The following is a 24,647-nucleotide window of genomic DNA, read 5'->3' as shown; positions in this document are numbered from 1 at the left end:
CGGTTTTGGAGTGCTACTCCACTGAGACACCATGCCACAATTTAACATGGATGCGGCGCTCTAACAGATTATACTGTATTCGACCTGACCAAGCAGGGTACCAATATGTACCATCTCTTAACGTCTAGGATGGAATCACAGATCTTTCCCTCTCCGGGCAGACGCAATATCCACTACACAAATGGGTGCGGTACATGTACATCTGCGGTACCATGATGTCGTCACTCCCAGTCTTAATACTCAGGAAAACATACTTTCCAGTTCCACGGCATTTAAGGTCACAGGATTGATATGACACTGCTCTGGACAAAATGACGTTGTTGACCCCATGTATATCTTTGTACAATCTTCTCAATATTATGTCACCAGGCTCCTCCGCATACCCCTATGAGGTTACTTCCATCGTCGACGGATTCATTAAGCTCGACTTATACATTGACACGCAAGAGCACATGAACGCACGAAAAACACAAAACGCACGCACACACGTTCACCTTCTGCATCAATTTCGGAACCCACAGCGGCCAATGGATCGTAACCCTATCCCCCTTCTACACACACACACACACACACACACACGCAGGCACGCACGCGCGACGACTATAATAACCAAGTTGAGCATTTGCGAGTGTTTCAGATTGAAACGTTTTATTCTGAATCTGAAATGTAATACTCAGTATAAATTGTATATGGTCTCGTTTGTATGCACCATGAAGAATAGCCCTCAGACATTTGAATTACAAACTACAAAATATATTCATTGATTTTTATTAAGCTTTTGATGAGGTAAGCATTGACGTACATTCTTAATTTCCGAGGCAAAACAAAAGAAAGGAAATACAACTATTCTTATATTAAAAATCAAATATAATGGTGTGCTTGCATATTACAAATACTATAGCTTGAAAAAAGGCAAGAAGCATATCCGAGTAGTATCAATGACGAATATATATATAGTCCAGGCAAAATAAGGTTACACTTGGAACAAATTGCAAGAGAATTTATTTCACCACAATGCATTTCTACAAGATCCCGAAAACAACATACTAAAAGTCCCAAGCAATTCTAGTTTAGGAAATATGTATAATTTGCATAATCCAATATGGCCACCAATTATCAATATATCTTCCATATTTCAGATGAGGTTCAATGTTTTGATGAAAAAAAGAATTTGTTGTATTTCGAAATAGCCATATTGTGTTTCTCAAAAGATATTCACAACTACAGGACGTTTTCGACTATTGAAAAATCGGCAAAAAAAGATGGCCGCCAATTTCAAGATGGCCGACTGTTGAATCTTTTAACACTAAGACAGTGTGCTAGGACGTATATGCATATAACTTCGCACACGATCTTACTGAAGGATAGTTAACACTTTTAGGTAGAAACTCCGTCACCAGAGCCCCCTGGTGGCCCCAAATTCCAAAATGGCCGCCAAGAGTTTGATGGCTAGACATAAAATATCAATACACTGTTGGTCTCTGATGACATATTTGAGTGATTTGAACTTATACCTCGGGGTAAATGCCCCTCTGTCCTCATACCCCTCTGTCCTAAGCATATAGTTTTGAGGCGCCAGATAGCCGCCTTTCGTGCCTTCTGTCATGCCTTCTGTCAATGTGCATGCCAGGATCTGGACTGGACGGTCAGAAGCACACATTAGGGCACTTTAGAGACATTTGGAGATTATCCAAAGTGCCACCCCAATTTTAGCAATATTGATGAGGTCACAGCGTAATAAATGCAGTTGTCAATTAAAAGATGACTTCTTGATATTTTAATTCACACTGCACGAAATGGTCACAATATATTTCGCTACAATGCGAGGCTAATGGAACATTCCCCGGTCCCTTATTTGATGATATCTCCCACAGATTATCGTAGTACCCTACGTTGTACTGAACTGTTTATCGATTTGATTATTATGTAAACTGTGAATGTTTGTATATTCAAACGTTGTTCAGCGAGGTGGGGTAGCCTAGTGGTTGAAGCGTTCGCTCGCCACGCCGAGAACCCGGTACATGTGTTCAATGTGTGAAGCCCATATTTTGGTGTCCGCCGTCGCTATATTGCTGGAATATTGCTTAAAATGGCATAAAATACATCTCGCTTACTCATTCATAACTTGTTCACGAGATGACAAAACACTGAATCGTGTTTTAATGATGAACTAACCATCTAAACACACTAAGAACTTGTGATCGTACTTTCGGTAGACTACGTGGCAAAACATTTTCTGTACAGTCCACTCTGTGTACATCATGCAGCAAACTGATAGATAAAAAGTAGAATATTCATCTTCATGGTAGTACGTTGTGTAGTCTGATCAATGGAAGGCGGTTTCTGTTGACAAAAAAACACATGCTGACAGTGATGAGCAGAACAAATTTACGAAATCAGCTGAGTGAATGTATTGTCAGTCAGCAGTATTCAAGGAATAACCACATCTCTGTCAGTTGAGCTATAACACGAGAATAATAAAATGGGATCACCTCCGTCACATTAGTATAACAACCGGGAAACATGGAGTTATCACCAAATATTTTGAATGAGGAATGAGTTTCCTTTTCTGAAAACAAAATATGGGTGTCGTGACACTAACACTCGCACTTACAAATGACATGTCTTCCTTCAGGACCAGGCAAGCCCCGCTTGTATAAAAAACGTTTTCGCATCGACAAGTTTTTTTTGTTTGTTTGCCGTTCAACGCCGTGCTCAGCAATATTACAGCTTCATGGCGGCGGTCTGTAAATAATCGAGTCTGAACCAGACAATCCAGTGATTGACATCATGAGCATCGATTCACGCAGTTGGGATCGATGACATGCATCAACCAAGTCATCGAACCTAACCACCCGATCCTGTTAGATGCCTCTTACGACAAGCATAGTCGCCTTTTGCGGCAAACATGGGTTGCTGAAGACTTATTCTACCCCGGATCTTCACGGGTAGCATCGACAAGTGTCCAACCAGTTGCATAACATAATTTAATAGAAGAAGAGGTTACTAAGCCAAATCTGACGCTTGATTCTTCGTGGTAAAGTTACTCTTTCATAATGTTCTTTGGTGCATCTGTCATAAACTTCATCTGCATACAAAATGTGGTCTAAGAAATCTAATATAAAACACAAATACTATGAACCAAATACTATGATAGTTTTATGATGTATGTTTGTTACCAAGACGATGAACAGCAAAGCTCTTAAACATTGTTGACTAAGGGTTTTACTACATCGATTATCAAAGGAACATGCAGTTGTAAATGTACATTTTCGTTGTGATATTTAATACATAAGACCCGGTAGAAATGTCGCTCACTGTACTTTTTAGAAATCAACAATCATATCTACAACAATGAAAATTAGCAAGTTATTACTGGAAAAGTACCTTGTTTTGATCGTTATTTCTAAAATTATTATTCCATTGCAAAATAGTAAAAGAGTCGACCACCGGGATATGTTGGTCAGGCTCGCAAAGTTGGTTGGTGCATGTTTATCGTATCCAAATTGCCCAGATCAATACTTGTGATGTCTTTCACAGGATTGTCTTATCCAGACTCGATAATTTAAAGAGACTCAAGTGATTGGTATTATAAGCAACGATCCACAACTTCGGGATAATAATGACACGCAATTACCTTCAAATTGCATGTCCCTTCAGTCTTGAAACTACTCCGAAGGTTGTTCGCCGTCTGTTCCTTAAACGCCAAACAAAGAAAAGTCGTTACAGAAACATTGTTTAACTTTCCCATCGCCATTCACATGAACAAGCGTATATAACAGTGAGCGATAGTATGTACAGCAATTGGTTTTAGACCACTATATCAGTTTTTACGAGGGTTTCGATATCGGCCAATTGGGTCGTCGTTTAAACCTTTTCTAAATGATTTATTATGTCAGGCACCCTATTCATACCTTTTTGTTTTGTGCGATATGTAAACTTTTAATATACAGGAACAGAGTTCTCTTTTGTTTTAGAATGAATTGCAAAACACAAGTAGTCGTTGGTTCTACCTGGAATCTGCTGCGATGGCTTGCCGCTGATCTCATCAAGCTCTACCAACAAAGGAGTACCTGAACATATTCAAAACATTAGATGGTTCAAGTCCATCATTACACATAACATTTGACCCATATACATATGAAGTCTCCTCTAATCATTTATTTAGGCCTCAAGTAAAAATCCAAGAGTATTTGTTTTGTTAACCTTGAGATACCAGTCACATGGTGACTGAAATTATGTACTATAATCTGGCCAATATGGGATCTTGGAAGTGATAGTTCCAAATCACAGGATGCACTTGCACATTTGATTACCGATAAATCACTTAGTTTGTGGTCAAATTCAATTAATGTCAAAGATTTTGTCACTAATGTCTCTTCATACTTATTGTTTTGTGTAATATGTAAACTATTAATATATAGGAACAGAGTTCTCTTTTGTGTAAGAATTAAGTGCAAAACACATGTAGTCATTGATTCTACCTGGAATCTGCTGCGATGGCTGGTCGCTGATCTCCTCAAGCTCTTCCAACAAAGGAGTACCAAATACTGGCAAATATGGGATCATGGAAGTGATAGTTCCTAACCACAGAACGTACTTGCAAATTTGATTACCGATAAATCACTTGCTATTGTGGACAAATTCAATTAATGTCAAAGATTGTGATATTTAATACATAAGACCCGGTAGAAATGTCACTCACTGTACTTTTAAGAAATCAACAATCATATCTACAACAATGAAAATTAGCAAGTTATTACTGGAAAAGTACCTTGTGTCGAACGTTATATAAAAAGATCATTGGAAAATAAGACCATTTTTCAAACTTCTTTTGCATGAAAATTTAGTTTTCTGAAATAGATATTTTCGCTCGGCTGAGAACGACAGTATTTCATTGAGTGAATGAAAACTATTCTACTCTCTCAAATATAAAATAATTTTATGTGGCACGTCATGCTCTCATATAGGAGTTCTCTCATGTGCAAAAATTAAATGCAAACTGAAAATTCTTGTTCATCCTACCTTCAGATTTCTGCGATGACCGGTCGCTGCCATCATGAACGTCTGACAAAGCATCATCTACACAACACATTCCAAACAAATATACGTTATCGTCAAAACTTCAGGATACTGCACCTCCTTCTTAATAACGTTTGGCATATCTATAAATGAAGTCTCCTCTACTCTAAGTCGACTGATCATTGATCCTCTTACCCACATAATACCTTCATGTCAAAAACCAAGCCATGTTCAAAAGGCATGTGTCGAACTGACTGTCTGCAAGTTATTATTTTAATTTGACATGTCAGCTAATGAAAGTTTTTGAGAGTTTCCTCCCCTTTAAACAAGTGTAATCCTGTAAGGACTCTTCACACTAGGCAAAACAATAAAAAGTCGTCATAGAATCATGTTTAAACTTTCCCATCGCCACAGTTGGCATTAACATAACAAGCGTCTATAACAGTTAGCAATAGTATGTACAGCAAGTGGTTTTAGACCACTATATCAGTTTTTACGAGGGTTTCCATATTGGGTCGTCGCTTGAACCTTTTCTTAATATTTATGATGTAAGGAACCTCCTTTATACCTTATTGTTTTGTGCAATATGTAAACTTTTAATATATAGGAACAGAGTTCTCTTTTGTGTAAGAGTTAAGTGCAAAACACATGTAGTCGTTGATTCTACCTGGAATCTGCTGCGGTGGCTGGTCGCTGACCTCCTCATGCCCTTCCAACAAAGGTGTACCTAAACATATACAACACATTACAAAACATTACAAGGTTTAAGTCCATCATTACATATAATATTTGACCAATATACATATGAAGTTTCCTCTTTTCATTTATTTAGGCCTCACTTACAAATCCAAGAGTATTTGACAAATTATCGTTGAGATACTAGTCACAGGGTGACTGAAATTCTATACTTTACTCTGGCAAATATGGGATCATGGAAATGGTAGTTCCAAATCACAGGATGTACTTGCACATTTGATTACCCATAAATCACTTACTATTGTGGACAAATTCCATTAATGTCAAAGATTTTGTCACTAATGTCTCTCCATACCTTATTGTTCTGTGCAATATGTAAACTTTTAATATATAGGAACAGAGTTCTCTTTTGTGTAAGAGTTAAGTGCAAAACACATGTAGTCGTTGATTCTACCTGGAATCTGCTGCGGTGGCTGGTCGCTGACCTCCTCCTGCATTTCCAACAAAGGTGTACCTAAACATATACAACACATTACAAAACATTACATGGTTTAAGTCCATCATTACATATAATATTTGACCAATATACATATGAAGTTTCCTCTTCTCATTTATATAGGCCTCACTTACAAATCCAAGAGTATTTGACAAATTATCGTTGAGATACTAGTCACAGGGTGACTGAAATTATGTACTTTACTCTGGCAAATATGGGATCATGGAAATGGTAGTTCCAAATCACAGGATGTACTTGCATATTTGATAACCCATAAATCACTTACTATTGTAGACAAATTCCATTAATGTCAAAGATTTTGTCACAAATGTCATTGTCAAGTTTTACCTTTAAACATCAATTGCCCAATTCATCTGGTTATCGAATTTGACATATCGTGTATTTGAAACTTTCTAATTATCAAATTTCATCAAAATTTGTAAACTTAGTAGTCCGCCCAGAAACCAGTTCCAAACCTGACCTAAACAATATTTTCTTTCTAAAGGGCCCATCAGAAAACAAACCTTGGTTAAGATGAATATGTCGAAATGATTGTCTGGAAAAACAACAAAACGGCGGCTGGACGCCATTCTTTACTGTCTTCCAGTCGTCAACATTACACAACAAATATAACCTCATAAGAATATAAATAATAGTTCATTGCATTGTATTTGGACAGTGATTTGCAATAGTACAATTTAATGTAAGCAGAAGGGATCAAGTTACTATATTTAGATGAGGTCTTTGAAAGGCATTTAGAAGTAACTCACATTAGGAAGAGAATATATGGATGTCAATGAATGCCATGCGGCAGAGAGCATATACATAACAAAATAAATAAGATAACAAAAGGTTGAAAATAACAAAGGGTACAAGCTTACAACGGAAGCCAACAGATGATTGGCGCTGATAGGTGATTAGCAATTGATAATGGTCGCCAACACTTAAGTTAAGTAATTGGTAATGGGCACTATGTTTAGATGCTAGTGTGATGTGCTTCCGGAACAGCATGAACTGATGTGGAGCACTAGGGAATATTGTGGAAGTGTTTGGAATATATAAGAGGAAGAAGGCGTGACTAGATAATCTCTCATTTCATCTCACATTTAATCTGACATTTCATCAAGACCACATTTTGTGTGAAGATGACTTATCTAATAAATATTTACCCGGATTCCCAGCCTAGAGTTATCTCGGAAGCGTGACAACTGTCGCTGCTGGGTGAATATATAAGTATTATTGACTCTTGCTATCACCACTGTTTGTGTATTTGTTACTGACCATTGCTATATTATTATGTATTGCCATTTAATAGTGAACTTCTACTCTATTGTGTACTGCAAATGTAATTGTGGTGCAATAATTTGTAAACGTAGTTAAATTGTAATACAATTGTTGATTGTAAACTATGTGTTGGTTGTTTGTTGGTTTCACACTACTGTTTTTACCTACATATTTCTTGGGTAACGAATTGTTTCAATTTGGGAATAGGCATGTAACAGTACTTTGCGGAAACAGAAGCAGCACATTCACGGACATTTACTTATGATTGTATATATCAGACATAAAGTAACACACAGACATAAAGTAACCATGACTCAGAAATCGATAAAAGCAAAAACATTAACACTAACCTTGACCTTTCATTTATTTTGACCAAACATTTTGAAAGCATAGCCCCTTCCTACAGACAAAAAACTAAGTTTAATTATAAAAGCATTAATACGTTTTGAGAAAATGTAACCACAAATGTTTTAGGGAGATTTGAACTTCTTATAGACCTTGAACTTCTCATCCCCAAAAGTATTCCCAAGATCCATTCGAAATACTGTCAATCGTAGGATAATCTTTATTGTCAATCTTTGTGCCATATGCAACAGAAGGTATGATGCAACTAAATTTCCCAATAACGTCAACATGGACTCATGCAATGACATGTGATGTAGTACAAATTGTTAAGAAACATGTAAATATTAAGTAAGATGCCTGAACAGGTAGCATGCATCAGAAACTGACAAGGATACAAAAATATTTTACCAAAACGGTGAAAAACCTGACCTTGGCCTTTAGGCTATTGGCCGAGACCAGGGATTGTAAAAAGTGCTCCAATATACATGGTGCATGATGTAACTTTGTCTGATAATTATTATAAATGCATATAATGATGAAAAAAGCAATGTTTTACCAACATTACCTGTTCATTAATTAGATATCAACAATTTAAAATAGTTAAACTAGTTTTGTTGCATTAATCACACAGGCGAAAATTGACCAATCAGAATTAAGAGATGGTATTTTATCCGGTCCTTCAACAGGGCTGTGTATTGAAGGAAGTCGGTAGTGAATGCTTAATACCATGTAGATAGGATAACTTTAGGGTTTAAAATCCTTCCATTTTCTGTGTATATTTTTTCACGCTCGTAGGAAGAAGGAAGAAGTCAGTTAACCAGTTCTTGCAGTCAATGTCAAAGAAGATCAGACTTGATTAGAATCCGCGTTATCTGTGACAGCTTCCAGATGGTGAATTTGAATGGTGATGATAAATTTTAATAATCACATTGTTTACAAATATATATATTAACCTAAAGAGGCGTATCTATGTGTGATAGATGCCAAAGGTCCAGCAACAGATTCCAGAAGATGTCACCAGAGATGACATCTGTATCCGTCCCTGCCAATCATTGGAAGCAAGTTGCCATTTGCCTCTGTTCCCCTACTCCTACGCCAGACGGTTACAACTGCATGGTCGTCATGGTGGATTACTGCACAAAGTGAATAGAGCCAGTCCAAGACAAGACAGCTGGGGTGTAGCCATATATATGAGACTGTATGCCGCCATGGAGAATCAAGCATCCAAATCAACGACCATGGTAGAGATAGATATTACTACACGAGTTTCAAAACGTATCTCACGAGCGAAAGCGAGTTAGATACGCTTTGTAACAACGAGTTGTAAGATCAATGGTATCAGACAGGCATGATTGCAGTAATCTGTTTCTTACACACCCTAAAATCGCACCTTTTTAGCATCAAACCGATGAATTTTGTCTATTCCCATGATTGCAGTAGCGCATTAATACATAAGACCACTGTCATAAGTGACGTCATCCTATGTGCAGCTTACTACTCATATATAATGAGACCCTACACAAAACGGTTTCCGTCATATCTGTGGATTATCAAGGCGATGATGAAAATGCAAACTAGACAAAATCCAAGAACACGCTGGGTGCCAAGTTGAAAGTTTACACCTCAAAGAAATTACCAAATATGTACAACAATGTTTACTTCCATGTGACATGACGACCGGTGACCGACTTTTACAAAATGGCGTGTTCACTGACAATTAACAGTACGCGGGACTTCCAGAGGAGGTTTTCGTTGATTGAGGGATCGTATACACATAAATGTGTCACGTAAGTAATCAGAAACATTCTGACAATCTGCGTACTGTTATTTTTTTACCATGTTTTAATATGTATTTTGTCAGAAATGCAGATAACTACCGTCATCGTTGTGCGTGATTTGGCGTCAGTAATGGCGTCACACAGGACGGAAACTTTTACGGCTTCCTAATTGGTGCAACGATACCCTTCCCATGAATATTCTCAAACGCGTGATCGAGCCAATGTGTGCAAGAATTAGACGAAAGTACCTCTAAAAATGCTACACGGTGTAAAATCTGAATTTTGCTTTGTTTACATTTCAGCAAGTGCAGTTTTCCGAGCACAGTTTTCGTTTCCATACCTAATTTATTTCACATGATTTCATCTAGATAATTTGCATTGGTGACAAAGACCATTCATTCATTGTTTCGAAAATGTATGAGGAATTCAGGGATGCATGTATAGCAACTGAGTTTGAAATATACCTGATCGAATAGGCGTCCCGTAACCGGCATTTTGTAAACAAAATCGAATATGGCGGAACGTACACTTCGGCGTTCGTGTATGCGTATTTTCCAAAACATTCTTAACGATTCTAGGCTTTTCAGCGACGTTTCAGACTTATCATTAGTCCTTTGATAACCGTGATCACAAATATGCTATTTTTCTACTTTAATTATTCGAGTAAATATCCGATTTTATTCGATTTCGAAGTGAGGGTTGAAGAGGAGGGGCATATGTGTCGCTGTGGCATCCAGGGGATTTACACTCTGAAAAAACCCGATAATGTTGACATAACAACAGATAATGTAACTGATAATAATAACAAACAAACTCGCAGACGTGTAAGAGGTGTGTAAGAACACTCATAAACAAGGTCTCTGCAGAATTCCACGCCCTTCTTGGGGTAGAACAATGCAGTACTAGTCCCTACCACCCTCAAGCAAATGACTTTGTTGAGACATACAACTGCACCATACAGACGTCTCTCCTGAAACTGAGAGAAGGAGATCATCACGAAAACCTCCTGGTGTCCTGTATGCGTTCAACACCAGTCGGCAAACATCAACACGATACAATGACTTCTACCTGATGTATGGTCATATTGCAGTTCTCTCAGTGGATATTGCAGAGCCATCATCGGTGAGCACGAACGACATTGTTGAACCTGAAGTCAATTACCGTACAACACATCACTGACAGAACACCTCAAGTTCATTAGCCAACTTCAGAAAGTCATCCATCCAAAAGCATCTAACATCAACATCTCACAAGACCACCACAGACGTGAAAATCAGCGACGACAGACATCGAAAACTTCATCTGCTAAGGGTGAATGTGTCTTAGTTTGGAACTCCAGACAAGCTGATAGAAAAGGAGGGAAGAACACCCACCCATGGTCAGGGCCTTATGTATCCAGGAGATGCGTTGGCAAAGGATTGTAGGAGCTATCCAAAAGAGACAATTCGTCAATACTCAAGACCAAGGTGAATGGATGCAATCTAAAACTCCCTTCAACCGCCAGCTCCTGCGTCACCAAGCTCCACTCCGTCAACTCCTGCTCCTAACATACAACGTCAGACAAACGACAACGCCGATGTTAAAGTTATATCAATCTCGGAATGCAAATCCAGCTCGGATGTGGAATTGTGATCGACTCTGGATTACATAATCCAGAGGCAGGTTCACAAGGAGAGCTCCAGGTACTCCTGATGGCAACGCACATATACCAGACAGCATTACTGGAGACGGGAACTTATGGTTTTGTTCTGTTTACAAAGACATCACTGGTGAGGAGACCCATCACAAGATTGTACATGATCTCATAGTAAATCTTCTCAAAGATCAGACATACAGAAAAGAAATACTCCTGTCATTCAGACATTGAAGCATATGTAGATGCTAGTGGCATAGACAAGAATGCTATGTGGGCCGCAGACTTTGAGGTTGTTGCTGTGGCGTCAATGTTAAAAACAATTGTTGTAGCTCACACAGACAATCGATGAGGACAAAGGCGCTGGATGACTTATAACCCTGTGTGTGTTAACACGTGCCACCTTTCAAGACATAGATCTGTATGATCTATCTCTCAAACGGAAGGGAACATTTTAACCGTGCGATGAATGAAGAACACCTGGTCACTGAGGGGTCATTATGTTGACATTGGGCAACATTGTTGTTTACAAATATTGATGTAAACTCACATGTCACATGTAAAATGAACAGTTTGCAACATTTGTTCAGAAAGAACTTATTATTTAGACTGAGACATGTTTGAAAATGAGTGGATGTTCAGCACCGATTGGTTGGTTGGTTGGTTTGTTGTTTAACGCCACACTCAGCAATATTTTCCAGCTATGTGACGGCGGTCTGTAAATAATCGAGTCTGAACCAGACAATCCAGTGATAAATGTCATGAGCATCGATCCACGCAATTAGGATCGATGACATGCATCAACCAAGTCAGCGAGCCTGACCACCCGATCCCGTTAGTCACCTTTTACGACAAGCATGGGTTGTTGAAGACCTATTCTACCCCGGAATCTTTACGGGTCTCAGCACCGATTAAATAAACAAAAACTCTTGCATGATAATTACATTGTTTCTTTTTCTTTTGTTCCAAGCACGCAAGTGAAAGTTACAGCGAACCAAACGCAGTCTGCTATTAACGGTACATGCATTTACAAAGTTGTGTAAAAATAATACTTGTGTTGATATATCCATTGATGCGTGTAGACAAGAATAACGTTCCTTATTTTGAGCAAGTTTCCTAAGCTTACTTCTGCACCATTTGTATCTGAAGAGCTGCAGTACACCCACATCACCTGCCTTTCCAGCTCAATAAAAGCCCGGATCATCTAATCATCAAAGGGCCCAGATCACTTAATCTGTGACCACTGGAACACGGCTCATCACAAGAGCAGTTGCATACGAGCAATTAATTAAACAGGAGTACACCGTTGCTTTCCTCGTGAGACATCTGACTGACGATTAATTCTTAAAACAACACCACAGTTTCACAAGTAACGACATACTTCAATTTATATCTATTCGGGAGGAAGTATTATAAAGGCATTACTGAAGAGATCAATATATACAAACAGTGAACTTACAATGTTCATGAAAAGGGATTTCTGAGTAGGAAATATATATAAGTATAGGATTTCTGTTACTAATTATACCACTTCTGGAATGGGGAACGTTATTGTAGTTGTGTCTTTTATAAAACTATACATTTAGGTCGCCATCACCTGACACACCTGACGAGACCAGGAACACCCATACATTCATTTCACTGAGAAAATCTGAAACATACGTTACTGTCGCCCGTAACCATTATGATGTTAAATTCCAAATGCATAAAAATGAATCAAACGGCAGAAAATATATCTGACGCGCAAGTTCTTTCGTGGGTTCCATTGCATCAAACAATGAGTCATTGCCAAAATTGATTGTTGTCTTCGATATAACTGCTTGTCGCCATTTGAAAATGTAAATGAAAAATACTTCACTCAATATGTTGTTGCATAAGTTTGTAAGTAACCGGTAAAGGTCTGAGAAATGTATGTTAACTTTGTAATCAGGGTTTAGTCTATCATTGGAGAATAATATTAACTTTAAGAAACGTCAATATTTCTTAAAACTATTAGTTAATGTATTGCGAAGTTACGGCTTAAAGGGAAACAGTTTATGTATATGATTTGGAAGTTTGAAACAATTCATTGTTCATACAAACAAGTAAAACAAGGCAAATAATGATGTGATTAAATCTAGTATCACTATCATCTATGTTTTGTTCTGTTTTTTGACTCCCAGGTAACCCCTTAATCATTCAGGAGTGGGTTCTTCCATACCAACATCACCTAATTTGATCACCCGAGTCCAGGACAGTAAACCTAGATCAACTTATTACTTGTAACTCTCTTATTGGTATAAAATTAAAAAAGTGGATGGACACCGAAGAGCAAGGGACTTCTTGTGTTAGAGCAAGTGGAAGCAAAGTGACTTTCATCCTAACTAGTTGAGAGATCTGACAAATCTTTGGGTAAAACTAAACACCCTATCAGAATTGTAACTAGCGATTGATGTCACATTTTTGTTCAAATGTAATTTACACAGATCGTTTCCTGCACATCTACAGACTGTCTACAAATAATAATGTATGCCGACAATCACCTACTCCCTTATCAAGTAAGAAGAAGGTCACATGAACATCTGAAAGCTTTAGAACTGAATGCCAAAGCTGAACAGGAGAAGTAGAACATTGTTAAAAATGTAGGTGATTGATTTGAGCCCAGGGAATAGTGATCTGACCCTGGAGTGAGTATTTAGCCTAGAAGATGTGAGTGACTTGAACCTAGACTAAAAAAACACTTGTGTGATCTCAGGCTAGGCACACATGTGTTTGTCACATTTTTCATGTTGAAAACGAACTTCTATCTGCATTTACTGATGTATCACTGGATAGAATATGTGAATGTATGGACATTTGGATACACCTGGATGGTTTTGAGACGCAAATCAAAGAACAGTCTCTAACAACCGTTCGGAACAAAGCCGTCTATCAGCGGTTCACTGATAAGAACCGAATACAACAAGGCCTGAAACGGAAAGATAGGGATTTAAAAAAATGACATTTATCCAATTGAAACTTTAAGTGCACTTTCTCCTAAAACGCCAAAGATACCTTTCTGACACCAAATTAGTGCAACTACCACTTGTTCAAAAAGGTCAGTACATATTTTGCCCCAGAAATGCATTATTTTTCACGAAACAAATGTGTTACAGACAAATGTATTCGCAAGGGAAAGATGTGCGTTATCATGCCTCATGTTACAAGCACTATGCCAAATGTCTGTATTTTGTTGGGAAATTACCTGAGGACCCAACCGATTCATATGAACAGTGTATCAGCGCATCACCCAGTGTGTCTTCAGCAACCCATCCTTGTCATAAAAGGCGACTAAAGGGATCGGGTAATCAAGCTCACTGACCTGGTTGACGCATGTCATTGAATCCCAGTTGCGTAGATGAATGCTGATTATGTCAATCACTGGACTGTCTGGTTCAAACCCCATTATTTACAGACTGCCGTCATACAGCTGGAATGTTGCTGAGTGCGGTGTTATATACATGCAACAGTAGCCAATGAACTATACTCTAATTGTTTGTAATTATTATGGATGCAACGATGCGGAAGGTTACGAAATCTTACATATTTAGATACATTGGTCACGATACCCGTCATATATCAATACGATAGAATGACAAAATTAAAATCCATGAACTGAAAAATACAGACTGAAATGACGGTCATGGAAACTCAACTGACCACAAACAGCTGATTTCTAGGACACACAGTTTTTCAAGCTGGCATTCGTCGCTTATTAGCTCACCATTCGTCTCTAATTAGATAAGGCTATTTTCTGTAGTTTGTGTCATCATGTTTGTGTTTGTTTGTGTGTTTGTTGTTTAACGCCATAATCAGCAATATTCCAACTATGTGACGGCGGTCAGTAAATAACCGAGTCTGGACCAGACAATACAGTGATTGATACCATGAGCATCGATCCACGCAATTGGATAACGTGCTTCAACCAAGTCAGCGAGCCTGACCACCCGATCCCGTTAGTCGCCTCTTACGACAAGCGTAGTCGCCTTTTACGGCAAGTATGGGTTGCTAAAGACTTATTCTACCCATGGTCTTCACGGGGCCAGTTGGGCATTAACATAGTAAGTGTTTTACAGTTAGCAATTTTCCCCCGTACATACATGCACACACTACCAAACCACACACCAACACTTCCATGTCACACGCTCACACACACACACACACACACACACACACACCTAACACATGCACACACTTCCACACACCATAACATTACCATGCCACACCACACATTCATACATGCATACACACTCTAGAACTTAGACCCGACGACACCTTACAGCTTTGTAAAAAGATACAAGTCTTTACTTATCGAGCAGTTGTTGAAAGACTGCGTGAGTTCTTTGCAACTGCACTCGATTTGGCAATGAGAGTGACCTCACAATGCAACCGAACAGTGATAGCTTGAAACTACATATTCTAAGAACCAATTACCAAGCAAGGATTTTCCGTAGCTGTCTACAGTACACTAGTTCTGCACCATATTCAGAAGGTCAAGGCACTCGTGAAGAGCAACCTATCCGTGGGGAGTGCCGGGTAACGGTAAAAGCTCTTTCCCCGTGTGGACCCGGGGTAGAATGTGTCCTCAGCACCCCATTGCTGGTCGTAAAAGGCAACCAAATTGGCCAACCTGTTTGCCGTGGGTTGCGTCCCTGTGTCGTTGGAGGAGGGGATTCTAATGTTTGAGGGCACTGGAGCCAGGAACAGTGTTCCTTTTTTCAACACAGTCTGGTAGTCTGGCAGTTGAGGGCACTGGTTCCTGGAACTGTGTTCCTCTGCCCAACACACTATTTCGACCCATACTTCACCTAGACGGGTGGAAGAATGGTCCCGGTTCTATCAATCGGCTGGTCACACCAAGCCCTGTGTGTATTACTTCTAATTATTATATTTGCATTTGCATGTATTATGTTTATCACAAATGTATTGCTTGTTTTTTGAAAACACATTTACTGAAATAAATACATTGCCTAGAGTCCTATGCCAGAAGGCGGTGACTTATGGGCCAATCTGGTAATGTTGACCGCTAAATTCAGTGTGTTTCTAAATTATTGTTATTGGCAGAACCAGCTTGGCAATAAATTTAGTAAACACCCCTGTAGCCCTGGTGTTTTGCATTTTGGATATCCAATGCAATAAGACACCGTCCTCGTGAGTGAGTGAGTGATGACTGGGGAGCTGCAGGGGTGCAGAACCACTTTCTCTCATTATGTCTACGAAATACCCTGGTTCAAAAAGAAATCACATAGATGCCAGCTCTTCTGATGAAGAAACTGATCTACAAATAGATTCATGGGCTCGATTCATTGTAATCGAAGCATCAGATCACCAACCCTTAAAATTAAACCCGTTTGCCATTTTCAAGACCATCAATGGTTGTTGTGGAAAAGTTGAAAATGTCTCCCGCGTGCGTAATGGCTCCATACCAGTAGAGTGTGTAAGAAGACAACAATATCTGAACCTGCTCTCAATCAGCCAATTTGCAAATGTGGAGGTTGTTGTCTCGGCACACAGAACGCTGAACTCGTGTCGGGGCATTGTAAGAGACAGAGCCCGATGTGTCTCTCTGACATGATCGGAGACGTGATTGTGACTGAACTGACAAAACAAGGCGTAACAGCTGTCAAGCGATTCACCCGAAAACAAGATGACCAAATTATCAAGGCAAACACGTATCTCCAACATCTATCAAAGCTGGATATTTTAACATCGGAGTGGAGGTTTATGTACCAAACCCACTCCGATGTTACAAATGTCAACATTTTGGGCACGGAGCTAAGACCTGCACTTTCAGTACAATCTGTGCCCGCTGCAGTGCACAGCTGCCATTAAATGTACCAATTGCAAGGGGGACCATTTGGCCTCAGCTAAACTCTGTCCAGCCTTTGTTCTTCAATCACAAATATTAAAAATCAAACACACAAACAATATCTCTTTTCATGAAGATAAAGAATAGTTCAGTCACAATCTCCAAATACCTCAGCTAAATCTTACTCAGCCGCAGTAACTTCTAGTCCTGTTATCAATGTTGCCGCAGTGTCTACAAGATGTCAAACTACCATCTCCTGGATTAGTGAGAAACGGATGCTCCCAGATATTACAGTTGAAACATCTCAAAATGATACTGCAACATCAGCTTCACAAACGGAGGTTGTACAACCTTCACAGCCTTCAAATAAAACAGAACCAGCATCAGAACTTCATTTATCGAAAACAGAGAAAAGGAAACTAAAGAAAATATCCCTCCAACACTTTCTTGGTGCCTACATCTCCGTGTACGACTGTTAAGCCATCAGTCTTTTGTTTTCAGGAAACATACTTTAAAACTACAGATCAACTAAACATTAGACAATATGATTCATATCATTTCTTTTCACTTCCAGGGGCTAAAGCAACTGGGGGTCTTTCAATCTTAGTGAGGCAGGTGTTATTCATAGCCCTGTTCCTCTCAATACCCCTCTACAAGCTATCGCAGTTCATATCACAATGCACATTTTTGTAACTCTGTGCTCACTTTTCATTCCTCCATCTGCTTCTCTTCAGCAAACAGATCTTCAATCTCTCTATGACCAGCTTCCTATTTGTATCATAATGGGCGATATGAACGGGCATAATCCGCTTCGGGGAAGTGGTCATACAAGCAATAAAGGCAAACTCCTAGAAGATTTTATCTCCAACAATACTCTATGCCTTTTTAAGGATAATTAAAAAACATATTTACATCCTGGTACAGGCGCATACTCTTCTCTGGATTTGTCTGTTACCAATTGCAACCTGCTGAATGAATTTGTATGGTCGGTCCACGATGACCTCTGTGGAAGTGACCACTTTCCAACAATATTAAACCCTGTTACCCCATCAGATGTTCAACCATCATCTCGATGGAACTTTACTGAAGCCAACTGGCCTCTATTTGACATTCTCAGTACAGGCAGACTAACACCTGACCGCTTTACAGATATTCCTGATCCAATACAAAGCTTTTCTGATGAACTCAACAAAATAGCTGAAGAATGTGTTCCAAAGTCCTCTGCAATTTCCCACATCGGTAAACCATGGTTTAGTGATGTCTGCAAACAAGCTAGGAAGGCGAGGAAAAATGCTGAGCGTTATTTCCGTCGCCATCCTATGGTCCACAATGTAAACAAATTTAAAATTTGAAATGCTAAAGCAAGGCGAACATTTATACAAAGTAAACGCCAATCTTTGCGAAATAATGTGTCCGAAATAAATTCACGAAGGCCCATGTCCAAGGTAAGGAACATGATCCAAAGAATCAAAGGTAAGGGCACTAAATCTAGTATTCACCTTCTTAAAAATGGGGACTAACTACTAACTTATAAATCAGATATTGCTAATAAACTTGCGAATAACCTCTTCCACATCTACCTCAATTCCAAAAGTATCAAAGACAGCAAGAAAAGAAACCTAGTAATTTTAATTCAGATAATGGGGAAGATTATAATGAACTATTCTCTATTCATGAACTCCACACTGCCCCTGGACAAGCTCACGATACTGCTACAGGAGCTGATAACATACACTATCAACTCCTGAAGTTTCTTCCTTCATGGTGTGATGCTATAGGCGTCCCGATACCCAAACCCCGTCGAGATCACACTGATCCATCACATTACCGACCAATATCATTGACAAGCTGCGTTTGCAAAACCATGGAACGCATGATAAATAATCGACTAGTTTGGTACTTGGAATCAAATAATCTAATTACTGATATACAATGTGGTTTCCGGGAAAAACAGAAGTACCATCGACCATTTGGCTCGCTTAGAATCATTTGTTAAAAATGCAATAATAAATAAACAACATGCAGTATCTTTTTCGATCTAGAAAAAGCATATGACACTACATGGAAAAACGGGTTTTAAAAGATTTACATGATTTTGGATTACGAGGCCGTTTGCCTCAATGTATATCCGAATTTTTAACTGACAGGCAATTTCAAGTCCACGTGGGTTCTACCCTCTCTGATCATTATAATCAGGTTCAGGGTGTCCCACAAGGCAGTATCTTGTCTGTCACATTGTTAAGTATTAAGATAAATAGTCTGTCTAAAGTTTTAAATGATTCGATTTATGGATCGCTCTTTGTGAATGATGTTAATATCTCCTGTCGTGGCAAAAACATGCATACTGTTGAAAGGCAACTGCAGCTATGTTTAAAAAAAATTCAGAAATGGTCTTTAGAAAATGGTATTAAATTTTCAAAATCTAAAAACAAATTGTATACATTTTCGTAGAAAATATAAACTCCACAAAGAGCCAGAATTAATTTTAGACAACACTCCTATTTAAGTTGTAAAAGAAGCCAAATTCTTAGGTCTTATTTTCGATTATCATTTGACCTTTCTGCCCCACATAAAATACTTAAAGGATAAATGTCTGAAGGCCCTAGATCTGTTAAAAGTTGTCTCAAATTCCAAGTGGGGAGGAAATCAGAAAACTCTCCTTCAACTTTACAGAACACTGATCCGATCAAAACTTGACTATGGCTCCATCGTCTATGGTGGAGCCTGTAAAAGTAATTTAAAATTATAAGTTACAATTCATCATCAAGGACTGAGGCTTTGCCTTGGTGCTTTCAGAACTTCACCCATTAATAGTCTGTATGTAGAGGCTGATGAACCATCCCCCAATATCGCCGCCAAAAACTCTCATTGCAATACGTTACAAAACTTTTTTCTTATCACTCAAATCCAGCTTTTGAGTGCGCTTTTACTCCTCTGTATGAGGATCTATATTATAAGAAACAACCCCTTATTCCACCCCTTGGATTAAGAAGCAAACCTGACCTTTCTGCTGTCGACATTCAACTCAATAACATATCTCCCACCCAAATTCTCTTGTCGCCTCCATGGCAACTGGTAAAGCCACAGGTAAATCTCTCGTTAACCAAACTAAAGAAATCAGACACCAATGAAATAATGTACCAACAAGAATATCATCAATTAAGAAACAACTATCATACATACAACTCTATCTTTACAGATGGATACAATGATGATGACGCAGTTGCTTGTGCCACTGTCATTGGATCCAGAACCTTATCATCCAGATTACCAAACGGCAGTTCCATTTTTACAGCAGAATCAAAGGCAATATTAACAGCTCTCAAATATATAAATACTCAATCTAAGCACACACAGTTCATTATAGTTTCTGATTCCCGTTCCTGTCTTCAGGCCATTAAGAATTTTTCCTGTCAACATCCACTTATACGTGACATCATAGAACTTCATAACAATCTTGCAGTAGGCCAGTGTGACAATGTCTTTTGTTTTTACCCGTGATTAGATTTTACATCCATGATCTAATGCAAAAGAATTAGGACACTCAAGTAGGTATAAATAAATTACATGAAATTAAACCAACACTTAGCTACACCTACTTGGGTTTTCAGTCCAGATTTGAAGAGGTCATAATACGACGATGTCGTATTGGCCATAGCAGGTATACAAATGATTATTTACTGAAAGGTGAGGATCCCCCATTTTGTATCCCTTGTGATGAGAGAATCACGGTCAAGCATGTCCTGCTTGACTGTGTTGATTTTTCCATCACAAGGGATAAATATTTCAAATCATCATCAATAACGGATCCTTTTAATAGAATCAATTCTCATTTAATTATAGGTTGGTTTTTTTAAAATGAACTTATTGATAAATTTTTAATTGCTTAAATAGCTATATTTTATATTGGTAATGTATAATTTGTAACTTAGATTTTTAGTGGCTATATCCTCAAAGGGGGTTGAAGTAGTGTAAAATTATTGTCCCCCTGAGAGGATATGTAAGCCCACATCATTCAAAATACATTTATTCTTACATCGGTTTTAAACGTAGTATATTTGGGTTTTTTAACTGTTGGCTTAATTGCATCCCATCACCAGCAGCTGAAGGATTGGTGTAAATGCTGCTGGGGAGCCGTGCAGGTAGCAAAAGTAATGTAAGTCCCCACGGTCCCTAGTAAGGTGGCCTAACTTTGGTTGCTGGTGATCTATAGCCCATTTATATATTGTACTGTTGATTGAAAATGTTGTTGTTTTTAAATCGAAACTGTGATACTCTAGTTATTTTACTGTCCATCGTTGACAGCTTTTTATTAAATACTAACTCAGAAGGTCAAGACCGGACAATGACAAATTAAGAATTGAATATAAATGAAATGCCATGTCAGTATTATCCAGAGCATAAACTAGATGCAGCGGGAACTCTTGTAAGCTCGTATAAATTAGGTATTGGTTGCTCTGAACGTGAGAATCACATAATGCCAGAGGCTGTTGTTACCTTGGACGAAGGACTTGATATTACCTTCTCATACAAGTGATAATGCATCTTCAGTTGATTTGAGGAAAACGGTTTATTCCACATGTGCCACCCCATCATGTGATAATCATGAACATAAACACGTTTCAAGTGACGGGTGAGAATTAGACGTGTTCCGGATTTTTTCTTAGAATAAAATAAAGTAAAGTAAGATTTTAAACATTACTGTTTATAATATCTTTAATCTTGATGTTAATTTAACATTTGGAAATAATGTGTTTAATCTTAACTACCGGGCAAAAGAAAGTTTTCACCGACTTCACTTGACCAAACACCAAACACAAAGGCATATGTGAGATTTATGATGATTAATTTATAAACAGAAATCATTTTCTATGAATTAGAATGAAAATGCATTGTAATGCCGATATTGCATTCTCCGCAATTCACAAAGAAAGAGTCAAGGGGTCCAAATTAAAAATTACACAAATCAGAGTTCATTGAAAAAGTGCATGAAGAGTCCATTAATGACACAGTAGTCAGGTAACACGTCATCAATAGCGAGTGTGACCACCCTGGGCATCCATGCACGCCAACACACGCCTCCTCATTGCCGGCGTCAGTCGGCGGATAACGTCAACAGGAGTCCTGTTCCATAAGTTCAATAGAGTCTGTTCAAGTTCCTGTCGGTTCGCTGGAGGCGGTACATGTTGTCTCAGCTGACGATCAAGATGATCCCAGAGATGTTCAATGGGGTTCATGTCTGGAGAACAAGGTGGCCAGGGCAAAACGTTGACGTTAACGTTGTTCAGGTAGTCTTGAACAATTCGGGCGGTGTGAGGCCTTGCGTTATCTTGTTGCAAAATTAATCCTCATGGCTGATGTTGAATAAAGGGCGGGACAACAGGTCTCAACACTTCATCCCTGTATCGCTGAGCTTTCAGGTTTCCTCAGATGATAACCAGTCGTGTTGTAATCTGGCCACAAATGCCACCCCATACTATGACGCCTCCGGCTCCAAACGGGTGAACTTCTCTAATGCAGTTTGGCGCCAGTCGCTCTCCCCTTCGTCGAAAAACTCGAACTCTGCCATCGTTTCTGAACAGACAGAACCGACTTTCATCCGTAAAGAGCACTCTCGCCCAGTCACTTCGCTGCCACCGACGTACAGTTCGTGCCCATTGCAGTCTGCGTTGACGGTGTAGACGGGTCAAGGCCATTCCACGGAAGGGTCGGTAGGCAAGCCGTACAAAGTCGTCGAAGGACTGTTCGTCTGCTGATGGCATGCCCTAGCCTAGTGCTGTTGCCGCCGTTGACGTCACCGTCACAAATCTGTTTCGGATGTGAATCTGCCGGATGTAGCGGTCTTCGGCCGGTGTTGTCACTCTCGGTCTTCCCGATCTTGGCCGGTCTTGAGTCTGTCCTGTCTGTTGGTAGCGGATTATCAACTTGCTGATGGTGGTCTGGAAGCAGTTGAAGGTTCTGGCTATCTGACGTTGAGTAGCCCCCATATTGGCCATAGCGAGCGCTCTGTCTAGTTGCGCCTGTATAAGTCTTGGCATATTCTTGGTGTTTTTTTGCTGCTCTGTCCAACGTCGGTATTTATGCCCCAATCAGGCACGTGAATTTGGACCAATGTCTCAAAATCACGTTTTGCACGTTTTCAACAATGCATGATTTGGAAAGATGCGTTCGAAAATCTGTGTTGTGGTGGTGGTCATGTTGCATTTGGGCGAATGTTTTCTGCTGGGGTTCAAACCTGTACCATCTTTTTTGCTTTTTATACAACTATTTTCTTTTGTCCGGTAGCTTATGTTGAGGGAAAGCTTAAAAGTAAGTGTGTAAGTTGGGTTTAACGCCGCTTTAACAGTACCCCAGTCATTTCCAGCCTACTAAGCTTAAATATTACATGCAACATCATTAGGAGCATATGACACTAAAAGGAAGTTCTGCCATTACGTCATAGTCAACAGATCGGATCCAATATATAAACTCCTGCTATTCGGTAAAGTGTATATATTTTTAGTAGAACATTGTTGTTTACCAACACGGATGCTCTAGTAATTATTTTGATATATTGTACTTGTATTCAGCAAATTTTATTACGTACATACATACTTTTTTCTTTCTTTTTTTTATGTTAAACGCCGCACTCAGAAATATTCCATCTTAATGACGGCGGACACACACACACACACACACACACACACACACACTAACACACACACAAACACACATGAACAGCAAAAATGCGCCTTGAAGGAGTGACCGAAAAACATAACCTCTCTACAACAGAACAATCCCAGACACCAGCAGTCATTGAGGTTCCAGTTGTGCAGGATACAGCAGCGTCCAAATTTAACAATCAAAATACTCCACCAAATATGTTATTCCCAATACCACACATATCAAAATTGCATAATTATACTTATGATAATTGCTGATTGCTGGGCAAAACCGTCACTTTCGATGTCGTTGCTGAATCGGAAATATCAAAAGGTGGACGTGAATTATTTAAACACCTTTGTGGAAATCATTTACATAAATGAAAACGTCATACATTTTATTGGCACATCACGAAACAAACAAACAAACACAATTTCAGTATCACAGGCTATTCTGTTTCAGAGGAGAAAATGCACAATCGGGCGGAAAACAAGCAAAGACAAGCTCACTTGAATGTTTGGTTCAGCAGAACTAGAAACTGATGTGTGTTTGTTTTTCATGCAGAACATAAACATCTTATATGTTCTCTCTGTTGCTTTTATGTGTAAAATGATTAAAATTACTTACCACTATCTCGCGCGTAACTTCTGTGAACGAAGAGGAAAACTGTTTGATGAAGATGTTTGATCAAGAAGAAAACAGAATCAACGATACCCCCACCCTTTCAAAAGTGAAAATATTCTTACAAAGTAGAGTATATATGTCTCTCTACTATATATGATTGTCTGCTTTTTGTTAAGGCCGCCGTCGCATTGCAGGGGTATTTCTGTGTATGGTCAGGCAACAATAACTTACTGTTCTTTGCAAATTGATATTAGCATAATTCATAAAATTTCAACGCTTTTTTGCCTTTTTGCGCTCAGT

General features: G+C 38.9%; 1 protein-coding gene across 10 annotated transcripts in view; it reads right to left on the bottom strand.

Moving 5' to 3' along the window:
• Positions 1–752: 752 nt before the first annotated feature.
• Positions 753–24,647, bottom strand: part of LOC124125465 (multiple epidermal growth factor-like domains protein 6) — a 79,784-nt gene continuing 55,889 nt past the window's right edge. For 5 of the 10 annotated variants that reach the window (XM_048390606.1, XM_048390599.1, XM_048390598.1 and 2 more), the window contains 8 exons: positions 24,351–24,370; positions 6,173–6,232; positions 5,690–5,749; positions 5,026–5,082; positions 4,485–4,583; positions 4,014–4,073; positions 3,638–3,697; positions 753–2,343 (listed from right to left, as the gene is read on the bottom strand). In XM_048390606.1, the coding sequence (XP_048246563.1) occupies positions 3,669–3,697; positions 4,014–4,073; positions 4,485–4,583; positions 5,026–5,082; positions 5,690–5,749; positions 6,173–6,232; positions 24,351–24,370 (385 nt within the window). In that variant the 3' untranslated portion in view covers positions 753–2,343; positions 3,638–3,668. The remainder of the gene's footprint in view (positions 2,344–3,637; positions 3,698–4,013; positions 4,074–4,484; positions 4,584–5,025; positions 5,083–5,689; positions 5,750–6,172; positions 6,233–24,350; positions 24,371–24,647) is intronic. The other 5 variants (XM_048390601.1, XM_048390602.1, XM_048390603.1 and 2 more) reach the window with 5 other exon arrangements.

Source organism: Haliotis rufescens, unplaced genomic scaffold, assembly GCF_023055435.1.
Source record: "Haliotis rufescens isolate VD_foot unplaced genomic scaffold, xgHalRufe1.0.p SCAF_9, whole genome shotgun sequence".
NCBI lineage: Eukaryota > Metazoa > Mollusca > Gastropoda > Lepetellida > Haliotidae > Haliotis > Haliotis rufescens.
The sequence above is the reverse complement of the archived record's forward strand: the minus strand, read 5'-3'. Positions and strand labels throughout refer to the sequence as shown.